Consider the following 13,306-nt stretch of genomic DNA (forward strand, 5'->3'; position numbering starts at 1 on the left):
GCACAAAAAGAGGGGAAAATGCAAATATCAGCAAATAGGCAGAAGAAAGAGGGCAATAAAGGGAGAACAGGCCTCTTTCAGAAAGTCTCCTGCTTTTTAGATCTTTCACCTCCCAGGTCTAAGATTTTTGGTTTGTTGGGGTTTTTTGGGGGGAGGGGGGGTTGGGGGGAGAGAACTGAATGTCTGCAGTAAGTTGTTCCACACAGGGTTTAAAAGTTCCCTCACTGAGACCCAAGCATTTTCAATCTGAGTGCCATCAGCTTCTGCTAAAGCTAAGCTTCCTCTCCCCCCCACAAAAAAAAAAAAGTTTCAAGCCCTTAAGGTTGCAAAGACCATATTAGGAAGGCTAACTGATAAAATGCTGTCTTCTTCTACAGACAGATCCAGAGCATCTATTGCTGCTCATATTTTTCTGCAACCTGCAGAAGAATGAAAGTTAACTAGCCTTGTCAGGTTTCACTGCTGATTTTCCGAATCTCATGAGAACAGTAAAACTGTTCTGTTTCATTCTGCTGGCATTGGGAAAAACTAAGAGCAACAGCAAAGGAAAGCAGTAGATCTGTTCACCAGAAAGATATATAGATACAGATTTTTTATTTTTTTTTAAATGGAGCCTGGGAGATGCGTTGAGTAGCAGAGACTCCTCTCATTGTAACTAGAAGGCTGAGGACAGGAGAAAAAAAAAAAAAAACAAACAAACAAACAAACAGTGTTCATTCACCCTTGTAAAAGGAAACTGGGAGAAGGCACAGGAAATTGAAGGGCGCCTTTGTGTATAAAAACTTATTACCTGGAGAAAGATAAAGATTGGGTTCACAAGTAGGGTCCAAAGAGAGAACCCTAATAGGAATCCCAGCACCTTCTGATTTTCACAGTATGTTAAGGAGTGGGACTGACTTTTTACCTGCTATTGTCTCTGGACATAAGACCCTGCCAAATCCCACCTTTCATATTAGCCTGTGTCTAGTAAATTTAGTCTTTTGGCTATTAAGGCTTAGAAATTTCTGCCAGACATCTGCCTGAAGGGCATGAGACTGTGTAAATGACTGATAAAATAAAGATAAACAGGAACACATCATACACACAAATTTTGTGAGAAAATGAGAAAATATAAGGGAAGAGACAAACAACACAACTTTGAGAAAGAGAAGGGTGGTGAGAATGGCCGGAATATGTTTAAAACAACTTGGAAAGAAATACACCATGATCTAATATAAAAAAAGAAAAAATGGCATGAAGTCAGGAGTGGAAAAGAGGAAAAGCAAATGCAATAGTGACAGCAAGTAGGCCTGACTGAACACTATCTGACAAAGATATTTACTGAATTGCACCAAACAGGATTAATTTTCTTATACTTTTTGGCCAGATTTGGTAGTAATATTTTTAAAAACATAAAACAGGAAGATTTTTTTTTTATACATAGTATACAAATGCTTTTCCCTTTTAAGTTGAAAGTGGTATAAACTTGTGGGGATGGCAGTTGGCTTAGTGCTCAAGCTAGCAGTAGCTGAGTACATTTTTCAAGCATGGGTTTACGTACACAGATGAGGGAGGTTGACTGCCAGAAATCTTACAATTGGACCCTGAGGAACTGAGCACAGACACCATTGATCTCTGGTTTGGAGGGGTCTTTAAGCCTTCTTCAGCATGTGAATTCCAGACATGACAGACTAGGACAGTTCCTGTGGAGCTGTTATATTTCATTGTATCAAGGCCTAGAGTTCACCGATTTGTGAACCACAATAAAAGTATATCATTTCATAGCACATCATGCAAATGTACCTACAGTACTTACAGATTTAACACATGGGCTCAAATACCTTTAAATTACACTGATTATTGCTCATACATAGTGGACATGACAATTCCTAGACATTTCTAAGCCATTCCTACCCCATAAAAAATGCTCTAAAGGTATTAGTCTACTTTACAGTATGGATCAATGGCCTTCAAAAAGTTATATAAAAAATAGATATCTTCTGATAAGAGAGTAAAAAGACACCTGAAATCACTGTGATTTATAATTCTCACTATTAACTTCAAAGCTTCCAAGCATTTTAAAGGTGCAATCCAGTTCATACATTTGCCTAGAGAAAATTCTTGTGGCAAAGTTAGACAGTCTCATGGAATCATTGGTAACCTGGAAAGACCACATTAATAGGTAGCAGATATATAGAAAATTCAGCATGCATACTGCTGAAATATAAGATACTGTATTTCTTAAGCAAAACTCTGGATAGTTACTGAAGTCTCCTTTGGGTCTCCTCTCTGAACACTTGCAGTTGGCTAAGGATGTATTGCCAGGGAGATTTCTTTGTATTAAATGAGAAGTGTTATGTGCATCTGAAAATAATAATTCCATATTTTATATTAAATAGTAATTTGTGTGTAATATTTGAGATGCTGCAATTAAATTAAAGGTAACTAGTTTCCTATATGGGGACTGTCTTTTTTTTTTGGAAGTATACATGAAACCTTTTTAATCACAGGGGAAAAAATTAATCTGATTCAATTTTTCAGCATCATCCTCACAAATCTGAGGCAAAGGATGTTCTCAGTAAAAATAAGCCAATGGTGTGACAAACAGGGTTACAGGTGCAAGTTTCAGATCCCCCCCCAAATCTGCTAAAATGAAGCTCAATCTTGCTGCCACTTAAGTCAGTGGCTAAAATTCTACTAGCTTCATTGAGAACAGACCCCGGTCCATGAACGACGACTATTAAGAGGCAAAAATTATACATGGCCGAACTAAGTCTCTCCATCTAGTCCTTTTTTTAATATTAGTTTAAGAGTGGAAAAAGTCATCTATTAAAATATTTACTATGTACTCATTTTTGAAAATTTAGAGTCTGAAAACTATTTTATAGCTGATTTCTGAAGAGAGGGAATATGAATACATTTTATTTTATATCTAAACAGAAAACCAATTTTTTTCTGGATTTCATAAAGTTCTTATGCTGCAATAAAAATGATTAGGCAAATGTTTATTTGTGAGACTCAGTCAGTAAACTCTTTAGTAAATAAACAATAGATTTGTGTAATATATACCGTATAAACAAGATGTACATACGAATGCTATATTTCAGATACTAGAATACTAAATGACTATCACTTGGTCATCTTCAGTTTCATAGTAAGAAAAGGTTCACATCACCTGCAGCTGGCTGAAACTGGGATGGAGCTGGTAAAGCTATGGTCGGAACTGAAAGAGTAAACACTTCTGCTGGAGACTGAACAGATGGGGTATCTTCTGCTGGTGGTATAAAATCTATTTCATCATCAAAATTATCTTCGAATTCCTGCAAGCGCAAAGATGTTAGGAAACCACGATACAAGGAATCTTACTGCCTTCAAACTGGAAGACTAATATATTCTTTCAAGGTGCATCACATTTGAACATGAAAACTTGACATCAGAACTAGCAGCTCCAGAGTGACAAACAGCCCCATCCAGAGACAACTGCAATGTGTGTTATAATATATTTAAGTGGTTTTTGGGGGGTTTTTTTTAAATCATTTTGATCTAATGTCTTTTCACGTTCTCTAGTAGTTGAACAAATTTATTCTTTTCAACAAACCACTTCCATTTTAAAAAAGGACTTCGTTTGAAGACAAGATTCCCAGAAGTCCTGCATTTCCAAAAACAATCAGTAGCAATAACTTTATTCTTTTTTCATTTAATCACAGTGTTATGAGGTAGAAGCACTGCTAGTCTGATATGCTAAAAATTACAGAAAGACTTCAAAAGATGTTGCCTCAGATGATGTAAATAACTTGATCGAACATCTACATTATCTCAAAGCAGCTGAGCCTAAGCTTCACTTCCAGTGATTCAAAGTAATTCCAAATTCACAGAGGTCACAAAGATAGTTGTATTTGAATACTAATCAGAATTTTTCCACTAGGTAGAGTTTAGCTATTGTTAAGTCATTAGAAGGTACAGCCTAACAGAAGTTCTGTAATCCTGTCAATACGTAAAAAAGGCAATTAGACAAACAAAACAAGGACAATATAGGAAAAACTGATCTTTATCACGTAGTCTTGCAAAGCATTAAACAACTAGTAAAATTATTAGCAAATATATACACTTAAGATAAACTTTTTACTGTAGTAAATTACAAGTAACTTGCTGTAGTATGCACTCTGGGCCAAGTTCTGCACTTATTTGTGTTCAGTGGTATTGCATAGCATCTAAGCAAGTGCAGAATTTGGCCCTTTCAGGAGAGGAAAAATGTTTAAATCACATCCACTGTAGGATGATATTCTGAATCATTTGTACGTTAGTTATATCATTATCCATCCCAGATTACTTTTGTATCATTTTTAATTTCAATGCTTACCTTGAAGTCTATCTCTGGATCTTTACAGCAGGACACACAGTTCACAAGCAGTATTACCAGGACTACTAAACTACATGCAGCCAAAGCCACAAGAGAGGAAGAAACTTCAGCTGCAGCTGTTTCCCCTAGAAATAAACACATATGCAGTTTTAAACAAATTTATTTAAGTCTTAAAGTTTAAAACTCTTTAAAAACATACACTGCCTATCACTATTTACTTTGCAAGACATAAATAAATTTTAGGGTATATGTCTATGCTGAAATTAAACACCTATGGCTGACCCATCAGCTGATTCGGGCTTGTGGGGCTGTAAAACTAGGATAGACATTTGGGCCCGGGCTGGAGCCCAAGCTCCAGGACCCTCTCTTCTTGTGGGATTTCGGAGGTTCGTCTCAAGCCCGAAAACCTATACTGCAATTTTATACCCCTATTGCCCGGGTCAGCACAGTTATTCAATTGCAGTGTAGACATACCCTCAGTGCTTCTGATAATTCCTGTTCACATCCACAGAATTAAGCGTGGCTTGTGGAGAAATATGACATATTGGCAAATACCTAGAAGTTTTTGCACCTTCCTTTGCAGCATTGCACATGTATAATAGATTAGGATCAACTGCTTTTTACTAGGGACATTATGAAAAATGTCCAAAAATACTGCATATAGATAAACTGGGTTATCACGTACATAGTCACAGATTTGCATGACATTTTACCAAACAAACAAATTAAGTCCTTGCCAGAATAGCTGCATTAAGAGGACAATACAGGGAGGGACAAGGAGTGAGAACCAGGGCAAAGACAGACATCTTCATATAGTTAATTGGGAGGATGCCAAGACATACATCTTCAGAATGAGAATTTATTTTTAAAAGAAATATGAAGCTATATATACACATACGTAACAAAATAGTTTGCAATACTTTTTAATGAGTATTTAAAAGGGAAGTATGTTTGACTAGATGAGTCAGTTCCACGTATGAAAGAAGGAAAAGAGGCAGACATACAAAAAGAGATAATTTGGATTGTGTGAAGGGGAAACTAGTGGGCCTAAGTAAAAATAAATAAATAAGTAATCAGGGAAGTAAGAAGATTTAAGTTGAGGGTTACTTTCAACGCAAGAATGAGGAGTTTGAATTTTATTTGGGAGGCCAGAAAGCCAGTGAAGGGATTTTCAGAGAGGGTGCCTGCTGTAACAGGACCCCAGTATTGAATTCAGGCCTGCTGGGTACCTAAACCACATTCCCAGCCTCTGTGCCGTGGCAGTAATGCTGAGCCACTGCCCCAACCAGCAGCATTAGTGCTAAGGATCTACAGTTCCAAAGGAATTACACCCCAGACCCCTGATTGGGTGGACAGGCAGCATTCCCATTGGATACCTGGACTATATAAAGACCCCAACAGGACGAGGAAGCTGTCTGAGCAATATGTTTTTGCCCACTGGTTGCTGCCTAGACCACCTGGCCTTGTTGCCCTGCTGCCTCATCTGACCTCGCCCACCTATCCTGCCAACCCAGTCCTTCACACTGGATCTCCCAGCTACAAACTCCCCTACAAGAACTCCAACCATAGCTCTGTACTGCTTCTAATAGCAGTTGACCTCCTGAATACCAGACCACCCATACACCACTTGAGCACAGCTCTGGACTGCCCCTAACCCACTTCAAGCACTGGGCATCAGTTTGCTCACACTGCTCAGTCTCCTCCTAAGCTCATCCTACTCCAAAATGGTATGGACCCAATACGTATGGCATCAAAGGAGCCCAAGGGGATGCTGAGCCCCTAGGAGCAAATCACCCACCAAGACCCCCTCAAGGCCTTTGGCCAATATTACAACGGACTTACTCATCAAGCTAACAGAACCTGAGACACACCAAACCACATTGACAAAAGCAGTGCCTTTCGTTACTGGGGCACTTCTTCCCACAGCCGAGGATACTGCTAGTCTCCTCATCATGCATGTTCTCCCTCTACGGCAGGGGTGGGAACCTACAGCCTGCGGGCTGGATCCAGCCCATTGCTTAATTTCATCCAGCCTGCAGCAAGTATTTCTAAACATATAGACCTATGACAGTAGCTGGAAGGAGGTAAGCTGCAGACAGCAGCTGTAACAGCAACACTGGGGCAAGTTGAAGCCTCCAGCCACTCTAGTGCGTTATGACCCTACAACAGCCAGTGCTGGAGCCCAGCAGCACATACCTCGTCCTTGGCCCTCGCGTGCTTCCAGTGCTCTAGTGGGGAGCAGCCAGTAGTGTCCCCAAGCCACCTATGCGTGCCTACGGTGGTGTTCGGGTTGCAAGGGTTGTAGTGTGAAAAACTGCTATCTGACTGAATTTGCAACCTCAGCCATCATACTAAAAAGAACCAGGCGAGTTGAATGGTTTTTATTTTATTTTTTTAGAGAGAGAAATATATTAATTTAAGTTGCTTTTTACTTGTGTGTGGCCTGCAATTGATTTTTTCTGTGGCTCAATGACCCATGATAGAAAAAAGATTCCCCACCCTTGCTCTACAGCCTTCCACTTCAGACCAGGGATCCTAGTTCATATCTCGGGTTTGGCAGGAGGCATGCCACCTACTAGAGGTGCATCTCTATTCACCAACTGCCTACCATCCACAAATAAACAATCAATCAGAAAGACTGAACCAGGAATTGGACCTATACCCTAAGTGCTTCACAAATTACCACCAGAATTACTGGGCTTTACAGCTTCCATGTGCACAATTCACATACAACAATGCAGACCACGCCTTGACCAAGATGAGCCCACATTTTGCCACTTATGGCTTCCACTTCTGTTCCCACCCCACACTATCCACAGCATTCATAGTTCCTACTGCCTTAGATCTGTGTCGTCATATTCATCAAACACAGGAAGAGCTGAAACAAAACAGATGCAGCCAAGGCACTATACAAACACCATGGTCACTATCACCGGCAGGAGGGCCCTATATTTGCTGTAGGGCTGAAGTATGGCTAACAGCCAAATAACTCAAAATGAGTTGCTTGCACATAAGCTGGATAACGAGCACCTAGGACCCTACCAGTTCCGCAGGCAAATCAACCCGGTAAATTTTGAACGTCAACTTCACCACTTCCTGAAGGTGCGCTCTGGACTGCCCCAACCTGCTTCAGCCACTGGCATTACATGATGTTACAATCACACTCAATCATTTTGTAGTGAAGCTGAAGGTGATTCAAGTGTTAGGAAGGCCAAAGAAATGAAGTGGAAGATTTAGGACTGAACAAGATTTTTACAGTGCAAACAGAGGAATGAGAGCATCTTAAACGTCAGGGACAAAACTGACAGAATTTAGCGATCAAGTTTATGAGATGGAACAAGAGAAAGGAGCCAAATATAACAGCAAGCTTGCTGACATGTGGAAAGGGAGACTAATAAAGATGTTGAAAATGATAAAATAAGGGAGAACTTCAGGAGAACGATTAATTCAGTTTTTGACACAGCTTGAGCTGGCATCCAGTAAATATCAGAAGAGTCTTAAGAGCACATAGGACAACATAGACATGATAGAGATGACTATGGAAGACTGCTGGGAGCCAATGCCGCTGCAAAACAGAGCAAGAGTGAAGAGGACAGAGCCAAAAGGGGAACAGAAGGGCAATATAAAAACCAGGCTAGTGGACAAGTGCAATAGACAGAATTCAGGTCTGCAAAAGTTATTTCAATGTAGGTCAAACTTGCTTAGAAGTCTTAAATTAGTTCTCAGTTGTCACAAATTATATCATGAATGAACAAGCCCAGGAAATATCTATAGCTGGAAGATGACAGTTATGTGGGAAAGCTGGTACAGAACACTGCTTTTCTATTCCCAATGCTAGCCCTTATGAGAGACAAGGTGGATGATGTAATCTTTTATTGGACCAACTTCTGTTGGCAAAACAGACAAGCTTTTGAGCTTACACAAAGCTCTTCAAGTCTTGGAAAGGTACTCAGAGTGCCACAGCTACGTACAAGGTGGAACAAACCATTAAGCAAAGGAGTTAACACAGGGGACGGCAACCTTTCGGAAGTGGTGTGCCGAGTCTTCATTTATTCACTCTAAGGTTTCGCATGCCAGTAATACATTTTAACGTTTTTAGAAGGTCTCTTTCTATAAAGTCTTTAATCTATAACTAAACTATTGTTGTATATAAAGTAAATAAGGTTTTTAAAATGTTTAAGAAGCTTCATTTAAAATTAAATTAAAATGCAGAGCCCCCCAGACCGGGGGCCAGGACCCAGTGTGAGTGCCACTGAAAATCAGCTCTCGTGCTGCCTTTGGCATGCATGCCATAGGTTGCGTACCCCTGAGTTAACACATGTTGCAAGAGACCATTAAAGGTGAAGTGGGCAGTTAATACCTCACAGTCATAAGATGAAGGAGCATTAGTGAGTTACATATTGTTCTACTGAGCCATAAATCCAATGTCTTTTTACTGAGTCCATGACTTTTAGTGGCCAGCAAAGTTATGCTTTTAAGCTTTTTAAAGCATCGTGCAGGTTTTCTTTCACGATATGGACCAACACAGCTACAACACTGTAAACAAGAATGCTACCCCTTGTCATTTGTCTCACATTCATGAACACAAGTTATTCAAAACACTGTAAAAAGGTTAAGGAAATACAAACATGAGCATGAGAGCTGGCATAATTGACCATAAATCCGAAGGATAAATCTGGGAGTTGTTACAATCCAAAATGTCAAGACATACAGTCTTTCAGGTTGCAGATGAATGGCCAATTAGAGCAAGGCAAGGACTTTGCATGCGCACCAAAGTACATGTAATGAAAACCCTTATAAAATGTGAGGAAGGGTTGTTTTGGGGAGGAAAGGAAGTAGAGCTGTCAATTAATCGCAGTTAACTCATGCGATTAACTCAAAAACACTAATCGCGAGTAACTGCAGTTTTAATCGCACTGTTAAACAATAACAGAATACCAACTGAAATTTATTCAACATTTGCAATGTTTTTCTTATACATTTTCAAATATATTGATTTCAATTACAGCACAAAATATAAAGTGTACAGTTCTATTATTTTTATTACCAATATTTGTACTGTAAAAAACAAAATATATAGTATTTTTTAATTCACCTCAAACAAGTACTGTAGTTCAATCTCTTTATCGTCAAAGTGCCACTTACAAATGTAGACTTTTTTTGGTTACATAACAGCACTCAAAACCAAAAAATGTTAAACTTTAGAGCCTACAAGTCCACTCAGTCCTATTTCTTGTTCAGCCAATCACTAAGTCAAACAAGTTTGTTTACATTTACGGGAGATAATGCTGCCCGCTTTTTTATTTACAATGTCACCTGAAAGTGAGAACCTGCATTCACATAGTGCTTTTGTAGCCAGTGTTACAAGGTATTTACGTGCCAGATATGCTCAACATTCATATGCCCCTTCATGCTTCAGCCACCATTCCAGAGGACATGCTTCCATACTGATGATGCTCATTAAAAAGTGTGTTAATTAAATTTTTGACCGAACTCCTTGGGGGAGAATTGTATGTCTCCTGCTCTGCGTTTTACCTGCATTCTGCCATATATTACAGCAGTTTTGGATGATGACCCAGCATATGTTGTTCATTTCAAGAACACTTTCACTGCAGATCTGACAAAAGGCAAAGAAGGTACCAATGTGAGATTTCTAAAGATAGCTAGAGCACTTGACCTAAGGTTTAAGAATCTGAAGTGCCTTCCAAAATCTGAGAGGGACGAGGTGTGGAACATGCTTTCAGAAGTCTTAAAAGAGCAACACTCCAATGCAGAAACAACCACAACTTGAACCACCAAAAAAAGAAAATCAACCTTCTGCCGGTGGTATCGGACTCAAATGATGAAAATGAACATGCAACGTTCTGCACTGCTTTGGATCATTATCAAGAAGAACCCGTTAACAGCATGAATGTCCTCTGGAATGGTGGTCGAAGCACGAGGGGATATATGAATCTTTAGAGCAACTAGCACGTAAATATCTTACAACGCTGGCTACAACAGTGCCGTGCGAATGTCTGTTCTCACTTTCAGATGACATTGTAAAAAAGCGGGCAGCATTATCTCCTGCAAATGTAAACAAACTTGTTTGTCTGAGTGATTGGCTGAACAAGAAATAGGACTGAATGGACTTGTAGGCTCTAAGTTGTACATTGTCTTATTTTTGATTGCAGTTATTTTTTGTACATAATTCTACATTTGTAAATTCATCTTTCATGATAAAGAGATTGAACTACAGTACTTGTATCAGGGGCAAATATTCGTAATCAAAAATAAAGTGAGCAATGTATACTTTGTATTTTGTGTTGTAACTGAATATATTTGAAAATGTGGAAAACATCCAAAAATATTTAAATAAATGGTATTATATTATTTTTTAACAGCACAATTAATCACACGATTAATCACTATTAATTTTTTTAAGATCGCTTGACAGCCCTAATATGAAGACCAGTAATATTGCTCTAAAAGATCAGAGTGCAGTTTTAACTCAGAATTACGGACTCTATGTTAGTGTACAATTAAGAGTTATGGAGCACTACACACCTCTTCTACCTTAACCTGGTCATTCCTTACTTCATTTGTGAAAAGTTAGCACCCAAGATTCTATTTATACTATAAACTCTTTAGGACAGGAACCCTCTTTTTGTTCTGGGACTATTAAATACAAAGCCGAGCACAATAGGGTTTTGGACCATGGCGGGGTACTACCACAGTACAAATAAACAGTACTATTTGAGTGTCCAGACAAGTGCAGTGTGAATGTGTGTATGTAGTGGCTGTCAACTAGGGAATCGGGAGGAGCATGATTGTGGGATGGGGTAGAAGTAGTGTGTTTGAGAAGGAGCACAGTGTTGAGAAATGAAGAAAAGGTAGGCTGGGTGACAAGGATGGCAAGGCAAGCTGAGTAGCGTAGGAATTATGTTAGAGTAATATCACTACCAATAGAGGTTCAGTTCCTTAACCTGAATGTGGCCTGTGGTGCTATTAAAGGGATGCATCTTGTACCATTCTTTTTCACCTTACATAGTTTTTAAAACTATTGGCTCCTTTGTGAACATTTAAAGGAATTCTCCATCCCAGGAAACCTAGTCAACCTGAATAAGTGAGCTCTCTGCAGTAAATTTAGGAAGGGGTTTGGAGGTGGTGTAATCTGCTTCCCAACCCAAACCCAACAGGAGAGCATATTAATGCCTGTTGCGTTCCTCCAAACAAAGGGGTTAAAGCCAGTGGATCCTCTCAGTTGCAGACTCACCAGTTCTGCCAGTGTTTTGCTGCAGAATGTCAGTACTCCAAGGCACAAAATGATTGAACATTTCCTTTTGTTGCCCCCCTGTAAACTTTCCCTTTCTGGTCCAACACATCAATACATAATGATTCTATGACTTTTCTGACCTTGCATATGCAGCAAGGGAATACCTGATTTGGTCAGGAGAACATATTTTCAATTAGAAAATATTAATTTCGATTTGGAAGTCTTGAGTGACTGCTAAATTAACTTCCCATTCACTTTTAATACTAAGTAACCATTGTAATACACAAAAATATTGGAATGGGCTAGGGAGGGACAGCTGGAATACCGCAGATTAAGAACATTATATAATACCATTTAGATCAAAACTGACATCTATAAAACCACCCTAGTCGACTAGTAACCAAGCTTAGGAAAGCCTAAGAAATTGAGTTAATTTGTCTTTTTTTTTTTTTTTTTTTTTTAAAAGATACTACAGTCTTTTAAAAATATTGTACTAATACAAGTGCACAAAGCCTCCCTTGTTTCCATAAAATTTTACTAACATCAAAAGCTACACCTTGAAACCAAATGCACTCTGAAACACTTTAATGACTAAGAACATCCACCCAAAATGACATCTTGATATAGGGTCAGAACTTGAAAGGAAAAAGTAGTCAACTAATTGTCCCTAAAGATAACCTTCAATTACTGTGGACAATGTTCAAGTAATCTGAACAAAAACAGTGTAGGTCTACAATCAAAGGAATTTTTTTCTGACACAATTACTTTACTTATTGAAGGTCAACTATTTGTTACAGAGAAAACACGTATAAACGTCTGTTTCTACCTTTTCCATATTCTTCCCAGGGTTTAAGTGTTGAAGCTTTAACAGATTAATTGTAAAACAGATTTTTGCCTTGGTCTTCAGCATGAGAGTTAAACTGAAAAAGAACCCCTCACTTATTCTGTACACATTTTAAAATTAATTCAGTTAACATAATGAATCAAAATATGGCTTACAAAGATCATATTGGTGTATTTTACGATGTTTAAACAGACAACAGAAGTATGAATTATTAATGCAGAAATTATAACAAATTCAGAAGTTAAGAGATTTCAGCTGTAGTTGGTGGCTTTGATTTATTCCCTCAAAATGGCTCTAAGCATGCTAATCTAATTAGATTACACGCACACCACTATTGTAAATATTGACTATTTATTTGAACACAACAGACATCTTAGTACACCAGAGGGTTACTCAGCTATTGCCTTTGAGTCAGAATTATGTAGCCAGGCACGGAAAGAGCTCTGGTAGCAAAACAAATCATATGCATTCAAATAAAGTCTTCTACATAATGCCTATATATTTTTCCATTTGTAATAATTTAGAAATGTCAGCAATTTGTCACATAATCTATTCCACATCTCCGACTCAAGTTTCCTCAATTAATAAGGCTGGGTATAGTATATGAAGTTACACACACATACACACCCCCAGATTTTCTGAATTCTGAAAGCAACAGTACCTGTAACACTGAAAATGTAAAATTTACAGATGTTTAAAACAAGAAATTTTGAAAATGACTGATGAATCAGTATACCTGTTTGTAGGTTTACTTTGAACCTTAGACCTCTCTGCCCACAAATCCATTTCCTCTAGGATGATTGAAAGCTACTTGAAACTTAGAAGTAACTGCCTTTTAAATAAAAGAAAGTTGCATAAAACTTTCCTT

The 13,306-nt window shown here is 38.5% G+C and overlaps 1 protein-coding gene across 2 annotated transcripts in view; it reads right to left on the reverse strand.

Annotated features, from left to right (window-relative positions):
• The window catches only part of LMTK2 (lemur tyrosine kinase 2), a 90,001-nt gene that overhangs the window by 64,003 nt on the left and 12,692 nt on the right, over positions 1–13,306 (reverse strand). For both annotated transcript variants that reach the window (XM_074965265.1, XM_074965264.1), the window contains exons 2-3: positions 4,340–4,464; positions 3,155–3,299 (exon numbers count right to left, since the gene is read on the reverse strand). In XM_074965265.1, coding sequence (XP_074821366.1) covers positions 3,155–3,299; positions 4,340–4,464 — 270 coding nt within the window. The remainder of the gene's footprint in view (positions 1–3,154; positions 3,300–4,339; positions 4,465–13,306) is intronic.

Source organism: Natator depressus, chromosome 10 (genome assembly GCF_965152275.1).
Source record: "Natator depressus isolate rNatDep1 chromosome 10, rNatDep2.hap1, whole genome shotgun sequence".
Classification (NCBI taxonomy): Eukaryota; Metazoa; Chordata; order Testudines; family Cheloniidae; genus Natator; species Natator depressus.